This window comes from Nasonia vitripennis, chromosome 5 (assembly GCF_009193385.2).
Source record: "Nasonia vitripennis strain AsymCx chromosome 5, Nvit_psr_1.1, whole genome shotgun sequence".
Lineage (NCBI taxonomy): Eukaryota > Metazoa > Arthropoda > Insecta > Hymenoptera > Pteromalidae > Nasonia > Nasonia vitripennis.
Window position 1 is genome coordinate 19,709,168 of NC_045761.1, and position 19,798 is coordinate 19,728,965.

The 19,798-nt window shown below is 33.4% G+C and overlaps 5 protein-coding genes across 9 annotated transcripts; 4 read left to right on the forward strand and 1 right to left on the reverse strand.

The window, feature by feature from the left end:
- The first annotated feature begins 289 nt into the window (after positions 1-289).
- On the forward strand, positions 290-4,440 carry LOC100116388 (N(G),N(G)-dimethylarginine dimethylaminohydrolase 1). Of its 4 annotated transcripts, XM_001599799.6 has the most exons (6): positions 290-738; positions 1,386-1,488; positions 1,560-1,657; positions 1,892-1,948; positions 2,580-2,675; positions 2,741-4,440. In XM_001599799.6, the coding sequence occupies exons 1-6, from the start codon at positions 484-486 to the stop codon at positions 2,993-2,995; spliced, it is 864 nt and encodes a 287-aa protein (XP_001599849.2). In that variant the 5' UTR covers positions 290-483; the 3' UTR covers positions 2,996-4,440. The 4 variants fall into 4 exon arrangements, 2 of the variants coding, with proteins under 2 accessions (XP_001599849.2, XP_008203223.1); XM_008205001.4 differs by lacking the exon at positions 1,892-1,948 and having other exon boundaries at positions 294-738; XR_004345018.1 differs by lacking the exons at positions 290-738; positions 1,892-1,948 and adding an exon at positions 849-1,138.
- On the reverse strand, positions 4,439-6,675 carry LOC100680337 (probable malonyl-CoA-acyl carrier protein transacylase, mitochondrial). The gene is made up of 2 exons (XM_008205002.4): positions 5,120-6,675; positions 4,439-5,030 (listed from the first exon to the last, which is right to left on the reverse strand). The coding sequence occupies exons 1-2, from the start codon at positions 5,881-5,883 to the stop codon at positions 4,586-4,588; spliced, it is 1,209 nt and encodes a 402-aa protein (XP_008203224.1). The 5' UTR covers positions 5,884-6,675; the 3' UTR covers positions 4,439-4,585.
- Positions 5,836-7,095, forward strand: LOC100116984 (28S ribosomal protein S28, mitochondrial). The gene is made up of 3 exons (XM_001601293.6): positions 5,836-6,499; positions 6,570-6,691; positions 6,781-7,095. The coding sequence occupies exons 1-3, from the start codon at positions 6,200-6,202 to the stop codon at positions 7,022-7,024; spliced, it is 666 nt and encodes a 221-aa protein (XP_001601343.1). The 5' UTR covers positions 5,836-6,199; the 3' UTR covers positions 7,025-7,095.
- Positions 7,096-7,295: 200 nt separating this feature from the next.
- On the forward strand, positions 7,296-8,953 carry LOC100117019. The gene is made up of 3 exons (XM_001600027.6): positions 7,296-7,428; positions 7,691-7,858; positions 7,973-8,953. The coding sequence occupies exons 1-3, from the start codon at positions 7,426-7,428 to the stop codon at positions 8,666-8,668; spliced, it is 867 nt and encodes a 288-aa protein (XP_001600077.1). The 5' UTR covers positions 7,296-7,425; the 3' UTR covers positions 8,669-8,953.
- Positions 8,954-11,566: 2,613 nt separating this feature from the next.
- LOC100117061 (methylcrotonoyl-CoA carboxylase subunit alpha, mitochondrial) lies at positions 11,567-19,734 on the forward strand. Of its 2 annotated transcripts, XM_031930902.2 has the most exons (10): positions 11,567-11,824; positions 16,632-16,696; positions 16,809-16,878; positions 16,952-17,336; positions 17,458-17,792; positions 17,874-18,170; positions 18,260-18,469; positions 18,539-19,033; positions 19,122-19,307; positions 19,393-19,734. In XM_031930902.2, exons 2-10 carry the CDS (start codon positions 16,659-16,661, stop codon positions 19,504-19,506), a joined length of 2,130 nt encoding a protein of 709 aa, XP_031786762.1. In that variant the 5' UTR covers positions 11,567-11,824; positions 16,632-16,658; the 3' UTR covers positions 19,507-19,734. The 2 variants fall into 2 exon arrangements, with proteins under 2 accessions (XP_031786762.1, XP_032456494.1); XM_032600603.1 differs by lacking the exon at positions 11,567-11,824 and having other exon boundaries at positions 16,494-16,696; positions 16,787-16,878.
- Positions 19,735-19,798: the final 64 nt, after the last annotated feature.

Below are 19,798 nucleotides of genomic sequence, written 5' to 3' on the forward strand. Positions count from 1 at the left end.
TACATATGAAGTTGATTTTTCTATCCATATAATATTACGCTCTTTAATTTATAAATAATCAATAAAATTTGGAATCTCAGCGGTAATTCGATACTCACTGTGGGTAACAAATTATTATCCGCGAACCTCCGCGATTGGCTACGACCGAGCCCTTCCATTGGCCCACTTTTCAAAACAGAGTTTCTCGCTAATATCAGAGAAGGAATGCCATCGCCATGCCATCATTATTGAATGTACACACTATAGCCTCCGCGCACTGTACAGTTGGGTTTATATATGTATAGATGTAGATATACTCACACACAATACTCGCGGCGGCAAAGTAGATCGACGCGGGTTCTGTCGTTCTCGGAAGCGAAGCGCGCGCGCTGCATCGGGAAATCAACAAACGCGTCGAATAATCTCGCGCACGCGACAACAACTCCTCCAGGAGTCGGTTATCACTAAGTTAGTGCATAAGTGTGCAAGAAATCAACGAAGATAATGTCGGTGCGTTACACGCACGCGGTGCTCTGCCGGATCCCGTTGTCGTTGCGAACCCGGGGCGAGGTGCAGCTCGAGGAAGCGCGAAAACAGCACCAGGCGCTGGCCCAGCTGCTGCGCGAGCTCGGCGTCGACGTAGTCGAGATGCCGCCCGACGAGAGCTCACCCCTCTGCGTCTTCGTCGAGGACATCGCCGTCGTCTGCAACGGCATTGCCCTCATCGCCAGGCCCAACGAACCTTCGCGCCTCAAGGAAGTGAGTATATATATATATATATATATATATATATATATATATATATATATATATATATATACGCGTATAGGGTCCATATAGTAGTGCGGCGAGTAAAAAATTTCCAATCCGGCTGTGATGTCACCCGGTGCGCGCGAGTTACGTGCTCCATTCCAATTTTTCAATTGCCGAGGTCGTTAAGTTGGTGTAAGCACTCTGTGTGTATTTGAAGAATAATATGCGCGACTTGGATTGCAGCTGTGCTTAACGTTTTTTTCTCTCAGAGTTAGAGCAAGTGCTCAAATTGCTGTGCACGCTGCAATTATAGAGCTGTCTTCTTGAATAATAATCTGGGGTTTTATTCCTGTTGAGTCTTAGTTGAGTAGTTGCGCGGAGCTATGCATTTCCTGTAAAAAAATTGGTAACTACTTGTTAACCTACTTGCCAGGTGCCAGTTATATGTTGAAAAAGTTTTATCTGTATAGCTATATTCGTATTACTGATTTCTTACTGTTGGGAGTTTTGCTTTACACGAGATGGAGGTGTTAAACGTTATAATTATAAATTGAAGTTTATGAGGTCTTGATGCAGTGTATTATTGAATAATGTTCATAGTTCGTGCATTGTTATCTTTGAAGCATTATTAAAAAAGTAACTTTATTTTTCAGATTGAAACTATAAGGGCAGTACTGAAAAAAGAATTGGAAATCCCACTTATAGAAATAGCTGATAAAAGTGCTCGCTTGGATGGTGGTGACGTGTTATTCACAGGTGATTTTTTGAACAGATTTTGTAATCAAGTTAGCAAGAAATACAACTTTCAATAATGTATTACATTTCAGGAAGGGAATTCTTTGTTGGATTATCACAGTTTACAAATGAAGCGGGTGCAAGAGCAGTTGCTGCAGCTTTTCCAGAATACCCTTGTGTTCCTATTAAGGTAAATTGAAATGATAATAAATTGAGTATTAATTGTCTTTTACAGATGTATTAGCTTTGTAGACATTATTTTATGTCGTATTTTGTTGATATTGTATTTATTTATATCTAAGTGTCCCTCTAGTCACAAATTTCAAAATGATGTTTCATATACCTACATTAGAATACCGCATACTTAAAAAAAAACAAATCAAACAGAATCAATATACAATCATTATGTCATGATGCATTCAAGGTTGGAGACGGAGGTGAAGAAATAGTAGTGGAGAGTCTCACCTCAGGTTTGATTCAGGTTAGGGATTGTTTTGTTAAACAGACTCTTTAAAAACGAGTCCTGCTTAACGCAAATCATAATTATCCTCACTTTCTGCACAGCTTACAATGTGAGCATCAAATAATATTTTGTCATTTTTTGTACCCAAAATCACAAAATAACATTATTTTCTACAATTGGCAAAAGTTTAAGTTGACATTTAATTAATATTATAAAATTTGTATAATATGATTATTTCACACAAATGCATAAAAGGGTATAAAGGCTATAATCCAGGGTAATGATCTTCAACTAAGTAAATTAAAGTGCAAAAACTTTATGCTGCAGTTTTTCATTCTATATATGTTATACTTATTTTGCTTTCAAAGCTTTGTAAAGCTGTGTCTTAAACACACTTATTCAGTCATCTATTTCATACTTCACGTTCAAAAATATACTTCAACCGATACACTTCATCACTGATGCACATTCGTTCATTAGCACAAAGTAATTATAAAATCACAAAGTACTTATTAAATTATAGTAGTTTTTCCAATTTTGTACTTGCATGCTATACACAGTGTAGAAGGTAATACTTATGTTTATTGTAGAATTTTGAATACATTCCATTTTATTGACCCACTAATAACCATGTAATGTTTATCAACAGGTAGCTGAATCTAAACGTCTTAAAGCACTAGTAACAATGGCAGGACCTGACGTTATTTGTGTTGGTGCTGGAAAAGAATCTCAAGAAGTGCTTAAGGTAATTTTTGTTTTGATGTGCTTAACTATTTAATTCATTCCATAACATACTATTTTTCTCTTTAGAGAATTGAAAGAGAAGCAACGTACAGTTATCAAACATTAACCGTTCCTGAAGATGAAGCAGCAAACGTGCTGTATATCAATGGAACTTTGATACATCGAGCCCATGATGAAATACCACAGTCAAGTAAAGTGTTTGAAGAAAAAGTAGAATTCCCAGTGAAAGCATTGCCTATATCTGAATTAGCTAAAGTTAGCTCTGGTTTATCTTCTTGCTGTTTATTAGTGCGCAGACCGCGACATATTCGTAATATTTAAATTAATTTCATTCAATCAGTGTGATAAAAAGCCTTTCAACACCATCATATGGATTTTAAATTCATCGTGTGGTCTTCTAAAAAAGACGAGATTCAAAGATTATACAGTTACCAATTAAATTTTGTTTCATTACTTTGATCATGATTTCTGAAAATTTTTTTATTAAATTAGTCATTAAGTTTTAAATCAAACACTCTTTATTCTTGCTTTAAAGATGTCTTGCTTAATATCAATGCATATACAACTATAAAGTAACCCAATAATAAAAAGAAGTATTAAGAAATATTTATAATAGTGTTACGTTCGCGAGACTAGAATTTCGCGAATCGAACAAAATATATGATGGTATGATATTAATATATGACCAACACGAATTTAATTCAAATATATGGAACTGAAAATCATATAAAGTTACATGCACAAAAATATAGTGCATTTATTACAAACTATCAATTCATTGTTGACTGCTTATCAATGTCTCATAAGATTCAATACCAAAAAAATAACTTGGCAGCTACTAAAACCTGCTTTAGTTGCAGGTTACCTGAGTCCTATTTCACTCATTTGTATTCAATTGTATTATAGCTTATAATAATTATTTTTGCCACACAAACTGAATTGTGATGTCATTTTATATTAATACAAATCAAATTTATTGCACAAAATATTATTTATACTATTTTAATAATTACCTGTAAATCTGTTTTTGTGACATGATTGTAATTATAGTATTTATCAAAAAAGAAAAATAACTGACCATATGAATGATCAGTTGATTTAGATGGATTTACAAATCACTTCTTGTATTGTAGAGTTAAAGATCCACGCTTTTTTTGATATCAGGTAACCACTATTACTTTGGCTCTCCGTCTGGTCTTTTTAGGAAATTATGGTAAAAATTCAGTAAAAGAAATTTCTTACCATAAAATGGAATACAGAATTTCTTTAAATGAATTCTAAGACGAACCTATCAGACCTAAATGTTACTAGTCTATAAAAGTGTTCAAAATATTCAAGAGAGAAAACTTGTTAAAAAATTCATCAAGATTGATGTGAAAATGGTGTATAATAGTTAAGCAACTATAATTATTAGTGAAACTACATTCTTAATTACGAAATGCAGGGCGCATTTTTTTACCTTTTCTATGCGTATTTGAAATATTTTTCTAATGACTCCAGGATTTTTACTGTTAATTTTGATATTTTTGACCTTCATATTCATACAAAAAATTCATGATACTTCCAAATGCAATGACCAGATATCATATTAGTATGGATCATAAAAATACGAATATCTAAATTAGTTATATTTAGGTATGCACGACGACTGCGCTTTTACAATCTATATTTATCCAAGCTTTATATTATATATTTGTTTAATATAAATATATGTATTTATTTATGTCCTTGCCCTGTAACGATTTTTGAATAAAATATTGCAAATACATATCTTTGTGATTTTATTAGAAAACATTGTTTTTACTTTTTTTACGAGATAGTAATTTTATAAATTGTATCTACAATTTTTATATTTTCTTTTTACATACTTATATCTATTATGTACAAACTGTTCAGGAGTTAATTTACTTATCAATAAACAAAACAATTCTCTGCAGCTTTTGCATTGACCATTTTCAATACAGTTCTCATTGTTCCTCTCGAGCCCATATCAAAAGTTCGTGGGAAAGGTGTGTTTTCAGGCCTTTCATAAAGTTTATGTAAGATTTGTTCCCATTTTACAGGAGAGATGATTTGTTTGATCAAATATTTCCGCATTAGCTTAAGATTGTTATTATACATGTTTGTAGAAAAATTAGAATATACATTTACATTTGGTTCTTCCAAAGGTGTTTTGTTTAATGCTTTGATGAAAGACTTCAAAGCTGGTTCCATCAAGGATGTATGAAATGCACCAGATACAGGTAGTCTTTGAACTTTACGTAAACCAAGATTAAGGCTGTTCTTTTGAATGTAATCAAGTGCTTCATTTGAGCCACCAAAAATTTTTCCTTGTGTATATAAGTAGATTGCAATCCTTAACAAAAAAGTTACCTTTATTAGTTTGTATAATTTAATATTGGGAAATTTAAAAAAAATGAAAAATATAATTTTAAAGTAAATCACCTGCAAACAGGATCAGAAGCTCCTATGTCTAGTGCCCATTTTCGAGCTTCTTCACATATTTGGGATACTTTTGCTTTTGGGGTACAATAGGATGAGAGCATTCCTTGCGGGGACATTTCAGATGCACTTTGCATAGCATTAGCTCTTACTGCAACTAATCTAAGCCCATCCTCATATGACATTCCACCAGAGAAAATTAACGCAGTGAGTTCACCAACACTATAACCAGCAATAGCTGTACATTGCTCTATAGCCCTTGGCCTTTCTTCCTGAAGCTTTTCCAAAGCTGCTAATGACATGACGACTGTTGCTGGCTGGTTGAATTCAGTCCGATCCAAAATCTTTTGAGGACCTTTCAAACACATTTTCAGAAGATCATATCCCAAAATGTCATTGGCTATATCAAACAGATCTTTCACTCTTGGAAATCTCAGATATTCTTTGACATCACCTACTTTGATGACTCCCTGTCCAGGAAACAAAATAATAGATGTTTCGCTTGGATCAATTTTGGGTCTTTTTGGTTTTTCATCTGTGCTTATTGGGGCTGTTGCTGGATATGGCGTCGTTGCCCAGTCTGTATTGTTTATCTCACTGTAAGTTGCAGCTTCATCGAGTAACTTCGACACTGGAGCTTCTTCCAGCTCTTTCGGCGGATCGTCATTGTTACTTTTATTACAAAATCTCTTACTAACATCGCAACGTATTTTTTGTACGACTGGAAGGTTAGATATCGTTCGCAAGCACTTAGAGTACTGATACATTTTGTCGATGCGGTAGAATTAAAAATTTGATCAATAATTATACTTGTAACGTAAAGCTACAATTCAACTAAGCCCGTCGCACTTGTTATATTCAATTTCTGAAAATTCTTCTATACACACGTGTCTACGATTTCCCGGCGTTGGGATTTCCAAAATATACATAGTGGATAGCCTAACCTAATCTGACGTACGTTCTCGAGGCTCGCTACACTAACCTCGTTGACGAATAGTTGGCGGCGAGGAAAACATGTGCGATTGTAACGTTTAACATAAAAATATTAATGAATACGGAGTGCTAATTAATATTTAAGTTAAAATGCAGAGATTTGAAAGAATTCTATCCCAAGTGTACAAAACTAACAAAAGTTTCAAGTTGTCACCTTTGACATCGAGATGTTTTACCACTGATAAACCTTCTGCTGACACTCCAAATGAAACTGAAGTTCAGAAACATGTTGGGATTCAGTCAAATGAAACTCAAGTAATAGTTGAAGAATCAGCTAAGACAGGTGGTTTTGCAAAATCATTTGAAAAATACACAGCTCCTGAACCAGTCAAAGATGTTGACAAGGATGCACCGTTTGCTACCCTCCTTCGGCATTCAAACTTAATGCATGTAAGTTACTTCTTGATGAAAGTTATCGATATTTAATTATAACAAATATTGATGCTAGCTTTGTATTTAGTTAGGTGATCCTGAGAGCAAGGTGGTTATAGGAAAAATCTTTCAAGTCATCAACAATGATTTGTACATAGATTTTGGTTGGAAGTTTCACTGTGTTTGTCCAAAGCCTATTAAAAATACCAGGTAATTGAATTAAACTAAAAATAATAAACGTTAAGAATTCTTATAAAGTATATAGATAATAGCAACTGAGAACTTCACTTTTTTTTCAGTGACTATGTCAGAGGAGCCAAAGTTCGTTTAAGGATCAAAGATTTAGAACTCTCCACAAGATTTTTAGGAAATACAAAAGATGTAACTCTTTTAGAAGCAGATTGTGTACTTTTAGGTTTAATTTCAACTCCAAATCGAGTTAACAAAACTACTACTACTGATACTACTATTACTACTTCTGATCCATCAACAATTATAGATTTAGCAACTGCTGTAGAATCATCAACGGCAACAGCACAATAATCTTCTGTATAATTAAATTGTTTTAAATCTCTTATTGTTACATAATTAATAAAACAAGTTTTTTAAATGTATGCGATGTATTCATTTTAAGAAAATAATATTGCTGAAAATTGGTAATTTTTCTATTATAAAAATTAAAAATGATTTTTGTTTGTTTTATTTATAAGTAAATTGAATACAATTTTTGATATATTTTTTATTTCTGCTTTTTGTTTGAATTAATTGTAGAGCACCAGGCTTTTTGAGATTAAATACAGATGGCGCTTGCATGAATTTCGAGGTTAGGTTTTAGTTTAGTCTGTTTGATAACATTTTTATCCGCGAGTCGAGCTATTGTTGTCAAATGCGCAGATATTTAGTTGGTTTATTTTTACAGTCTAAAACATCTATTTCATACAAAAATGGTAAGTTAAACTTGAAATACGTTGAAAATTAACATTTGATCGAGTTAAAAGTTTGTTTTACTTCTTTTATACAACAAACAAAATATAACAGTAATAGATTTTATTATTAGGATACATTAAATTTAGATTATAAATTTTTGACAAAATAAGAAATGTATTTTCGAATTCATATTTAAACTAATTATTTTTACACTAACATTATTATAATCACAAAGAAATAAGTGATTCAAAAGAATTCATGGTTTGGTTCTTACTTTCCTAGCAATCTACTCTGTGTCGTGGTTGTCGGAGGCCATTATTAGACGAGAACAGTGGGAGAAATATATTTGATGATGATTCTGTAATTAAATCATTTGACTCCGATGGATCATACAATAAAAAATGGTGCATGAAATTATCTGCTGGTATTGAATTAATCACTGGGCAAAAGGTATGTGATTCATCATAATTTTGAAGATTGACTCCATTATTAACAATTATCAAGAGATCAAATAATTTTTTTAAAGATACATTAATTATTTATGATGGTGTGATGTAATTACAGGTAACAAAAGAAGAAAAATTACCACACAAGTTGTGTGAAGTTTGTTTTCAAAATGTTGAAGCCTATATCAACTTCAGATTCCAGCTATTAAAGTCCAAGGATGTTTTTCTTTGTTCAGTATATGAAGATGCAAAAGTTGAAGCAAACAAATCTATTGAAGCTGAGAATTTAATGTTACTGAATACGCCAATTTCTAAAGTTGGTATAAATGATGTACTACAAAAAACACCTGAAAACATTTTATTTCAGAGTGAATTTTTTGCTTCACCTTTGCTACCAAAAACAGTTGTAAATAATTCACTACCAAAGACAATGTCTGAAGAAAATCTCATAAATGTAGATGATGATAGTACTTCTCTTGATGTAAATGAAGATGAAACAAATGATTCTATAAACTGTAGGTTACAAAATGACCAAGAAAACAATAATCTTGATGATTCAGACAATTCTGCAGATAATGCAGTAGTTACACATCTAGAAGCTACAGATATTAAGCCACTAGATCATGACATAGAATCCGAAATAGATGTGTGTTCGGGTGAAGATGACGATGTTCTAGAATTAGATGTACAGAAAATCAAAAATGAAACAGTTGAGATTCATAGCTCATCTGAATCTGATATTGAAGTTTGTGACTATGAGCCAACAGGCAAGAGGGGGAACTATAATACTCTGTCCCCACCTATAAGATATTAGTTGAAATTAAAAATTGTGTGATTGTGCATTTGTAAATGATTGTAAATGAACATTATAATTTACAAGTACTATTTTGGCACTGAGATTATTTTATTTTCAAAATGACTGTAGAATATTTTATGTATATTTGCAAATAATTAGTTACAAATAGATATTTTTCAATATTAAAAATTCTTATCAAAATTCAATTGTAAAATATGTTTTTTGTAAAAATAGCTGTGATAAGACATATTGAATAAATTTTATCTATTCAATCAATATAATTGATTTGAATATTTTAATCACATTTTTTGTTCATCTTGTATTTTTTTATTGGTTCACTTTAATTCATTTTTAGCAACTACTTACGCAATTATACCTATTGTAGAGTACTAATAACTAAAATTATGCGCGTGTAAACATTTTATTAGATCAGTTTTTGTACTCGTGTAATAACATTTATATTTATAATTTGATTGTCAATTTTTAAAGCATTTCAAAAAGAATGTATCATATATGTATATGTAGGTATATATGTGCATGAGCGGGCTTTTATAATCTTATCGCTCCCATTGCAGGCCAGTCAAATTAGCCTCTGGAGACCCCGTTTTCTGCAAAAATATCTGATAGTAATTTTATTGTTGGAAATGGTCAGGAACAGTATGTAGAACAATAATATCTGGAAGAAAGCCACCAGTTTTGTACACTAAGTTTTATATAAACAATTAAAGTTCAATTTCGGCACTTTTTTCACATTTTCCTCTGCGGTTCGAAAAACATTGATTTTAGCGGAAAAATTTTGAAGTAAAAGTTGTTTATTATTCAATTATCTACAAAAAAGTCAGCCAGAGCAGAGCACCCCTCTAAGTCTATTAGTTTACTTGCAAATTGGAAAAAATCGCAGAATCCATCGAAATTAGTTAATAACTTTTTAGAAAATTACTTTATTTTATTGATAGTTAAGGAAAATGTACTACTCTATAGTCAAATTTCAAGCTTCTATTAATTACAGTTTTTGTTTAATAGATGTCTATATTTCGAATTTTTTTTCACAACACGATTTGGATGTGAAAAAATAATTTTGATTAGGCACCGTGGCTTGTGATTAAAGTGAAAGAGTTATATTTCAATAAACTTTTTCGAAAATCACGAAATTTTAATTAGGAGCGCCCCTGGTTGCTAATGTTGATAAAGTGCTTAATTAACTTTCCTCTCACAGACAAGATTTAAGTCTAATCGTAATTGAATAAAGTCCATTGAAAAGTACTGATTTTTATCTAATCTTAAAAGAAAAGTCATTTGTCTACGAGCATTAGGAGCCAAGTTACGTTTTTTTTATACTTTTTATACTTTTTATTCGAGCTGTGAGCGCACGAGTCTACCCCTACTCCGTTTCCCATTATTGCCCGATCACGCGTTTTTCCATTACATCCATATATATTTTCATCCTTTGCGCCGCCATATTGATCACGTGAGCTTTCAATCGTTTAAACGTATCATTAGGAAACCGAATTTTCAAAACAATATTACTTAACAAATATTGCAGTAAAAGTCGTGACTCTTCTACTTTTGTGTAAGATTTATCCTTAACTTTATTTTGAAAAAGGTTTTAAAAATCATGTCTGTTCCCTAATGTAACAATACGTAAAAAAGTATAACAAAATGTAAAAAATTGTCTGTAAGCGTAATATTATATAAGAAAATGGCGACTTTTTTATTTTCTTACTTCTGCTTACATCCTTTTACTTTTTCTTACAATTTCTTATGCATTGTTACATTTTAAAATAAAATTAATAATTAAAATAATATATTGACTGTATTAGGCCGTAAAATAACATATGTAATAAAATGTAATAAAATGTAAAAAAAAATCTGAAAATGTAAGAAAGTGTACAAAAACGTATGAGAAAAAAGGTCCGAAATCCAACATAAAGGTACAGTTTCTTACATTTTCTTACATTTTTTTACGTTTTATTACAATTTATTACTATTTATTACATTTTTTTCCACTAGGATATTCACGGTATTTTTCTCTCGTATAATGATCATTATTTATAACTTTAATTTAATTAATCATATTACTTATTAAAAAAATTAATTTCTTAAGATTTTTGGTGTTTCAAGAGGTGATACATAACCTACATATCCTCGACATAGAGACAGCTCACCGAGACCTGCAAAAACTACCAGTGGCCATTCGTTGTTTTTATACTGAAAAGTCGCTACTGTGGCGACACTTAGAAACGGCTGTTTTTCCTTCAGTGTATAAAAAAAAAACGTAACTTGGCTCCTAATGCTCGTAGACAAACGACTTTTTTTTTAAGATTAGATAAAAATCAGTACTTTTCAATGGACTTTATTCGATTATGATTAGACTTAAATCTTGCCTTTGGGAGGAAAGTTAATTAAGCACTTTATAAACATTAGCATCCAGAGGCGCTTCTAATTACAATTTCGTGGTTTTCGAAAAAGTTTATTGAAATATAACTCTTTCACTTTAATCACAAGCCACGGCGCCTAATCCAAATTATTTGTTCACATCCGAATCGTATTGTGAAAAAAACATTTCGAAATATAGACATCTATTAAACAAAAACTGTAATTAATAGGAGCTTGAAATTTGGCATGCCAGTTTGGACTATAGAGTAGTACATTTTCCTAAACTATCAATAAAATAAAGTAATTTTCTAAAAAGTTATTAACAAATTTCAATTTTGACGGATTCTGTGATTTTTTTCCAATTTGCAAGTAAACTAATAGACTTAGAGGGGTGTTCTCGCGGACTTTTTTGTAGATAATTGAATAATAAACAACTTTTACTTCAAACTTTTTTCGCTAAAATCAATGCTCTTCGAACCGCAGAGGAAAATGTGAAAAAAGTGCCAAAATCGAACTTTAATTGTTTATATAAAAGTTAGCGTACAAAACTGGTGTCTTTCTTCCAGATATTATTATTCTACATACTGTTCCTGACCATTTCCAACAATAAAATTGCTATCAGGAATTTTTGCATCGAAAAAACCTAATTTTACTGGCCTTATTAACATATGTTCACGCACGTGTGGGGGGTCAAAGTGTTTACTGTTTCGTCATGATTTTTGATAGATAATCTATACTCAGCGGAATAAATCGTTATCACGCTTCAATTTCTAGTTCTCGTGGGGTTATTCATTGTAAATTGTTAAGAATTGGGTGAATAATTAACTCTTAACTTGCGATGTTCCAGTAAATAAAAGATTTATTTATCTCTAAGATTTACATATTTGTTCGTGTGTAGGAACAGAACAAAAAAAAAAGGGAGCGCGTGAAGACTAACCTATATTCATAAGAGGTAGTAACTTAAGAAAAACAAAAGGGGTTGGTAGCACTACAAAGTGCAGACTACCTCTTAGTTTTACATATTCATATAACAATTATAAGATAATAGTTGAATTAGATATTATTGAAACTTATATTGTTATTTTAACACTCCCCCTGTTTCTATAATATATGTTTATTTTAATTAATCACTGTCTGGAGATCGTGTAATAAAAAGCTTCTGTGTTGTTCAAACTGCATCTTGGCCAGCGCTTTGGTGAAAACGTCTGCTAGTTGTTTGTGTGTGTTGATATATTCCAGTTCAAACTCCTTCTGCTCGAATTTTTCTCTTACATAGTGAAACTTGATGTCAATATGTTTTGTACGTTTATGGAAGACTGGATTTTTGATTAGTTTAATAGCACTTTGGTTATCAAGATGAAGAATTGTGTCCACGTGCTTTGTGTTACAAACTTCTCTGACCAGTTTCTTAATCCACATGATGTCTCTTGTTGTTTCACAAGCTGCAATGTATTCTGCATCGGTTGTAGACAAAGCAACAGTAGATTGTTTGCGGGAGTTCCATGTGATTAGACTATTTCCCAATGTGATAAGACTTCCAGATGTTGACTTTCGAGTTTCTACTTCGCCTGCATAGTCAGCATCACTATATGCATACAATTGATCGTCTTCAGTGGGGCTGAATAACAATCCTAGAGTTTGTGTCCCTTTCAGGTATTTTAGAATTCTTTTTACAGCATTCCAGTGTATCTTATTCGGGTTTTCCATATATCTGCTGGCTCGGTTAACAGCAAAAGTGATATCCGGTCTGGTCCCAGTAGAGAGATACATAAGTTTACCAATAGCTTCACGGTAAGGTGCATTGGTGGCTTTTGTTTGATCTCCTGAATGCATAGAAACGCACATCTCCTGGTTAGTATCAGCAGGTATGGTAACGCTGTTTGCATTATTCATATTGAACACTTCAAGTATTTTTTTAACGTAACTTGATTGATGGACAAAGAATGATCCATCTTTCAGACATTCTATTTGTAATCCTAAAAATATATTTACACAACTATGTGTTATTTCAAATTCTTGTTTTAGTTCTGCCAGAAGCTCATTTACTACAGCTTGACTTTGTGCTGCAATGAGTCCATCGTCAATATATATGCCTAGAATAAGTCTTTTATTCTCGTTAGTAGAAACAAAAAATGCATGGATCAGCATTTGTTGCTTTGAGATCATGCTTACTTAGAAAGGATGTGAATTTTTGGTTCCAGCATCTGGATGATTGCTTTAAACCATATAGACTTCGAAGTAACTTACATACTTTTTTGGATCCGTCAGAGAAACCATGTGGCTGCTTCATGTATATTGTTTCTTCGATGTTGCCATACAGGAAGGCTGTTTTCACATCAAATTGTCTAAGGACTAACCTCTCTTTTGCTGCTATGGTAAGTATTAATCTGATTGAATCAAATCTGATGACAGGGCTAAAGGTTTCTTTGTAGTCGATTCCTTCTCTCTGCAGAAAACCCTTTGCTACTAAGCGAGCCTTGAATCGTTTAATATTATCGTTGGCATCTCTTTTCAACTTGAATATCCAACGACTCTCCATCACAGTTTCTTTTTTAGGTGCATCAACTAAAGTCCAGACTTGATTTTTGCTTAGGGAATTAATCTCCTCCTGCATGGCACGCTTCCATTCATCAGCATCAGGACAATTTGTGGCTTCGTGAAAGGTAAGAGGTTCTTGAATGTCAGTAATAAAAAGTTCTTCGATGTCTATTTCATCAGGATCTATATAATCATCGAACCTTTTTGGTTTACTGCATTCATGTTTCTTCCTCAAGTTTCTTCTTACAGGTAAGTTTTCTTCTGCTTCTCTTTCAGGTTCAGCTGGTACGTTTTCTTCTCTGTCATGGTTATCAGGTAAGTTTTCTTCTAATCCTATTTCAGGTTCATCAGGTACGTTTTCTTCTCTATCGTTTTCATCAGGTAAGTTTTCTTCTCTTTCTCTTTCAGGTTCATCATCGGTTTCCTTGGGTAAGTATAAAATTATATCATAATTTTCTTCTATTCTAGTTTTATTTACAGGTTCAGCTATACCACTGAATACTACATCTCTAGCAATTTCAATCTTGTTTGTTTCTAGAATTAATATCCTGAATCCCTTTACATATTGTTCATATCCCATAAATAATCCTGGTTTTCCTTTGTCGTCTAATTTTCTTCTTTTTTCTTTGGGAATGTGTACGTACACTTTTTCTCCAAATATATGTAGATCTTGAATCTTTGGCTCTTGGTTATACCAAAGTTCATACGGAGTCTTATTTGGTATTCGACTAGTACCTGTACAGTTCATAACATGAGTAGCAGTGTTCGTGGCTTCTGCCCAAAATTTCTTTTCGAAACCTTTTCCAGCAAGGATGGATCGGACAGCTTCTATTAGGGTTCGGTTCTCCCTTTCAGCAGCTCCATTTTGCTCTGGAGTATAAGCCACAGTTCTTTGATGCTCAATCCCATACTTATTTAATAATTTTGAAACATTCTGGTTGACAAACTCTAATCCATTGTCTGTCCTGATAATTTTGACTCCTTTAGGACAATGTTTTTCAGCTTTCTTGACATAGTCTTCTATGCAATTGTATACATCTGACTTTGCTGTTACAAAATATACTGTGCGAAACTTCGAGAAATCATCTTTAAGTAATAAGAAATACTTAGACCCTTTGAGAGATGCTTCTTGCATAGGTCCACACAAGTCAGCATGTATTATTTCTCCTATGCGACTAGTTTCAGATTTGCTACCATGAAAGGGCAATCTGTGAGTCTTACCTATTGCACAGGCATCACAGAAAGGTTCATTTTTGTCCTTTAATACTATATTCCGTTGACTTAGTATTTGCTTGACTCGCTGGTAGTTTTGGTGCGCAAACTTCTCATGCCATGTGGCTAGCGAATGTTCAGATGCTACCATGGCTTGATGTGGAGCATTTGATGCATCCTCAACTTTCAGCTTCATTACAAATAGGTTTCCTATTCGTTCACCTATAACTATGGTTTTACCTCCTTTGGTAAATTTGCAAGTGCGGTTATCTGAAGAGAGCATTAAACCTTTGTCCATGGTTACGTTTGACGAAAAAAGGTTATACTTTAAATCAGGTACGTATATTACATTGGATAAGTGACTAGGATCCCAACTATTTCCATTGTACGATAGTACATTTATGTCCCCTGATCCACAGGCTTCAAGCAAGCTTCCATCTCCTATACGTACCCAAGTTGGCTTTTTGAACGGTTCATAGTTCAAAAACCAATCCTTGTGGTGTGTCATATGACTACTGGCTCCTGAATCTTTATACCATAAATTTGTATGGTTGTCACTACTTTGAATTGACGCAAAAGCATCAATCATTAATGCATTTCCATGCGGTTTACTTTTTGACTCAGTAGATTTTGTTCCATAATTTTCTTTATCATTCGACTTTTTACTACGGCATTCACGAGCCCAATGACCAGGCTTATTGCAATTGTGACATTTACCTGGTTTCCATTTATTTTTAGATTTGTCAGCCGCTGGTCTTTCAAAATTTCCTCTTTTGTTGTATTTATGAGAAGCTAGTGCAGTTTCATCTCGAGAGGATTCTCTCATTTCTTGATTAATCAGTCTTGAAGTCAAATTTGCTTTGGTTCGCTCAGTCTCTGGCGTTGATTCCCATGCATTGATAAAGTGGTCATAGCTTGGTGGTAAGGTTAACAAAATCTTTGTAATTATCATGTTATCATTCATAGTTTCACCAGCAAGTTTCAGGCGATGAGCTATATCTTCTAGTTTTGCTATATGTGTAGCAATGTCATCAGACGGTTCTTTTGTGATTGTGAACCATTTTTGTTGTAACATGTGTGTTGTAGCAAGTGATTTTTGTTCATATACTGTTACAAAATTATCCCACATACTTTTAGCGGTATCGCAATTTATTATGTGTAGCATTGCTTGCTCTGAAACTGTTGTAACGATGATTTTTTGTGCAAGGGAATCATCTTTATTCCATTTTTCAATACTTTTCTGGTTTTCAGTAATTGCATCTGCAGCTGCGGTTGTTGCAAGCGCACCTGGACACGTTCTTGTGCCCGAAACCACATCCCATACTCCACTGGATTTTAAAATTACTTTTACTTGGAATTTCCATATACTCCAGTTATTTATGTCTCTGAGTTTAATTATTCGAGTTAGTTCACCTTCCATGGTTTTTACGTGTTGAGTACTTTCACTTTTGCACAACGTGGCTGGATAACCTCAAACGTAAGATTGAACACCCTTCTATTTTTGCTCCAATAGTGGAGAAGTAAAAAAAATATAGTGTTTAATTCGTAACTGGGCCCATAACCTGTTAAGAATTGGGTGAATAATTAACTCTTAACTTGCGATGTTCCAGTAAATAAAAGATTTATTTATCTCTAAGATTTACATATTTGTTCGTGTGTAGGAACAGAACAAAAAAAAAAGGGAGCGCGTGAAGACTAACCTATATTCATAAGAGGTAGTAACTTAAGAAAAACAAAAGGGGTTGGTAGCACTACAAAGTGCAGACTACCTCTTAGTTTTACATATTCATATAACAATTATAAGATAATAGTTGAATTAGATATTATTGAAACTTATATTGTTATTTTAACATAAATAACATTAAAATTGCATATAAACAACATGTATAGGTTAGCGAGATTTGAATCGTTATTAAAAAAGTAAGTTTTTTCATAGTACATCCTATTATTTCATACGAAACGATCACGTAATAAAAAGATCTAGATAAGCATATGCATTCATTCTTACAGTGAGCACTTTATTTTTTTATAGAATTGACTTAATCTCTGGAACTAGAGAATTCTCAGCTAATCAAAGAAATTGTTCTACTAGAATAGACAAGGTAATATTTGTATACATTATACCTTCAATAATATTCTCTGTCAATTTGTATTATAATTTTCTATTATTTATAGATTCTTATTGCAAATAGAGGAGAGATTGCCTGTCGTATTACAAGAACTGCAAAGAAACTTGGTGTGAAAACTGTAGCAGTTTACAGCGATGTGGATAAAGATTCCATGCACGTTGACCTGGCTGACGAAGCATACTGTATCGGCCCAGCACCCTCTAGTCAGAGTTACTTGAGACAAGACAAAATTATAGCGACTGCTAAAAGTGCCAAGTGTCAAGCTATACATCCTGGATATGGATTTCTGTCAGAAAACACTGAATTTGCAGAGTTATGCCAAAAGCAAAATATTATCTTCATCGGTCCTCCAGCTCAGGCCATTAGAGACATGGGAATCAAAAGTACATCAAAGGCAATCATGGCAGCAGCTGGAGTACCCATCATCGAAGGTATAATTAAGTTTTCTAAACATCAAGTAAACTTATACATTAAATTTAAAGTGTATCCATTCTCTTGAAAAATATTAGTTTTGTATTTGTAATTGTGATTGTGATGATTTCCTCTCAATAGGATACCATGGTGATGATCAAAGCAATGAAAAATTATTACAAGAAGCTCAAAAGATTGGTTTCCCATTAATGATCAAGGCAGTTCGAGGTGGTGGAGGCAAGGGAATGAGAATTGCACGGAAAGAAGCTGAATTTCTTCAAGCACTGGAATCTGCGAGAACAGAATCTCAGAAGGCATTTGGTGACTCAGCAGTTCTTTTAGAACAATATGTTGCGGAACCAAGACATGTTGAAGTACAAGTTTTTGCTGATAAGCATGGTAATGCAGTTTATTTGTTTGAGAGAGACTGCTCTGTTCAAAGGAGGCATCAAAAAGTCATTGAAGAAGCTCCTGCAGTGAGTGTCTATTACAAAAAAATTCACACCTAATCTACTTGGTTGTGGCAAAATGATTTTACCATTCACACTTTTTTACAGCCTGGAATTTCCGAAGAACTTAGAGTTGAACTTGGAGAAGCAGCTGTTCGAGCAGCAAAGGCTGTTGGCTACGTAGGAGCTGGTACAGTGGAATTTATTATGGATAGGCATACACATAAATTTCACTTCATGGAAATGAATACACGTTTGCAAGTTGAGCATCCAGTTACAGAAGCTATAACTGGTACAGATCTTGTTGAATGGCAGTTAAGAATTGCTGCTGGTGAAGAACTACCGTTGAAACAAGAAGACATCAAACTCAATGGTCATGCTTTTGAAGCTCGAATATATGCTGAGGTGACTATGAACAAGCATAATCATTTTTTTATCTTTTCAATCAAATAAAACTGAATTAATTGTTCATGATTTTCTCATTCTTACTGTAGGATCCTCGCGGTGGATTCTTGCCTGGTGCTGGTAAACTGCTTCATTTAACGCCTCCATCAATAGTCGAAAATATACGCGTGGAGACTGGTGTACGACAAAATGATGAGGTGTCAGTACACTACGATCCAATGATAGCTAAATTAATTGTTTGGGGAAAAGACAGAAAAGAAGCTTTAAGTATCATGAAATCTAAACTGTCAGAGTATAATGTAAGTGTTACGAATTTGTCTTTAATATACAATTTATTCTTTATTAATTAAACGGCTGTACTTTTTCAGATCGTGGGCTTGGAGACAAATGTAGAGTTTATCAAGGATATATGCGCGCACCCGAAATTCCGAAACGGCGACGTTCATACGGGATTCATAGAAGAGAATTACGATGCGTTATTTCCTAAAATTGAAGTTCCAAAGAGGGTATTGGCTGAGGGAGCTCTTGGATTAATTTTGTGCGCAGAATTAGACGCGCTTAAAACCGCCGTCAAGTCAAGTGATGTATATAATCCTTTCGCTTTGGAAACTGGACTAAGGGTAAACCACGTCTTGCACAGGCGAATTCACTTCGAAGTTGGAGAAGAGAAGTTTTTCGTCGATGTGCAATATGTTGAACCAGAAGTGTACTCTATGAGAATAAACGATCTTGGACCATGGAGAACCGTGACCGGTTCGTTGAAAAAGGAAGGAAATATTTCAGAATTGAAGGCAGACGTCGATGGTGTCGTACAAAAGTCTAGGATTGTTAAAATTGGAAATGAACTTCATTTATTTACTCACGTAAGTTTTTCGGGTAAATTTATCTCTAAATTAAATGAACTTATTGTAAAATTGGAATTACATCGGGGTAATTAAATTGTTCTTGTAGGACCGAAAATGGAAACTTGTCACTCCACAACCGAAATACGTTAAAGAATTGTCGAATCAAACTAATGTAGTCGCGGGTGCAGCGGTGAGTCCAATGCCAGGAGTTGTTGATAAAATACTTATTAAACAAGGTGACGAAGTCAAGACTGGCGACCCATTGATAGTTATCGTCGCTATGAAAATGGAGGTACTAAATAACTCATTCTACTGATTTTTTATTGATCTTTTTCGACTTGAGTTCATTAAAAATTATAATTTTGTTTTTATTTCAGCATGTAATCAAAGCATCGGCGAATGGAACTGTTGACAATGTGTTGTGCAAAGTTGGAGAAAGCGTAGCCAAAAATAAACTGCTCGTCAAAGTCGAAAGTGTTCAAGCGCAATAAGTGCATTTTAGCATAATTGTTATGTATCGTACGAGGAATCCACGTGAATAGTTGTTGTTTATACAGAGTATAATATATAATCCTAATTTTATGAAAGTAATACGGGTCCAAAGCAGGTAGAATTCAAAGATTGTACAAAGGAAGTTAATTTTTTAAAAGAGTTTTATAAGTACGGACAAAATGTGATAATAAATCTACGCTTGTTATTTTGTTATTTTCAAAGAGAAAGCTCAAAAGTCATTTTAATTTCGTTGCACCGTCATCAAGCTGCCCTCTACCTGTAGCAACTGCA

What these genes read in the sequence shown, in the direction of transcription:
- LOC100116984 (XM_001601293.6), top strand. Translation starts at nt 6,200, where the DNA reads ATGCAGAGATTTGAAAGAATTCTATCCCAAGTGTACAAAACTAACAAA. An exon ending in GGCATTCAAACTTAATGCAT is followed by an intron (nt 6,500 to 6,569) that starts GTAAGTTACTTC and finishes CTTTGTATTTAG; the next exon opens with TTAGGTGATCCTGAGAGCAA. An exon ending in AAGCCTATTAAAAATACCAG is followed by an intron (nt 6,692 to 6,780) that starts GTAATTGAATTA and finishes CTTTTTTTTCAG; the next exon opens with TGACTATGTCAGAGGAGCCA.
- LOC100117019 (XM_001600027.6), top strand. An exon ending in AATTAATCACTGGGCAAAAG is followed by an intron (nt 7,859 to 7,972) that starts GTATGTGATTCA and finishes ATGTAATTACAG; the next exon opens with GTAACAAAAGAAGAAAAATT.
- LOC100116388 (XM_001599799.6), top strand. Translation starts at nt 484, where the DNA reads ATGTCGGTGCGTTACACGCACGCGGTGCTCTGCCGGATCCCGTTGTCG. An exon ending in AACCTTCGCGCCTCAAGGAA is followed by an intron (nt 739 to 1,385) that starts GTGAGTATATAT and finishes TTTATTTTTCAG; the next exon opens with ATTGAAACTATAAGGGCAGT. An exon ending in ACCCTTGTGTTCCTATTAAG is followed by an intron (nt 1,658 to 1,891) that starts GTAAATTGAAAT and finishes GATGCATTCAAG; the next exon opens with GTTGGAGACGGAGGTGAAGA.
- LOC100680337 (XM_008205002.4), bottom strand. Translation starts at nt 5,883, where the DNA reads ATGTATCAGTACTCTAAGTGCTTGCGAACGATATCTAACCTTCCAGTC. An exon ending in GCTTCTGATCCTGTTTGCAG is followed by an intron (nt 5,031 to 5,119) that starts GTGATTTACTTT and finishes TTTTTTGTTAAG; the next exon opens with GATTGCAATCTACTTATATA.
- LOC100117061 (XM_031930902.2), top strand. Translation starts at nt 16,659, where the DNA reads ATGTATAGGTTAGCGAGATTTGAATCGTTATTAAAAAA. An exon ending in TTTGAATCGTTATTAAAAAA is followed by an intron (nt 16,697 to 16,808) that starts GTAAGTTTTTTC and finishes ATTTTTTTATAG; the next exon opens with AATTGACTTAATCTCTGGAA. An exon ending in TCGTCGCTATGAAAATGGAG is followed by an intron (nt 19,308 to 19,392) that starts GTACTAAATAAC and finishes TTTTTATTTCAG; the next exon opens with CATGTAATCAAAGCATCGGC.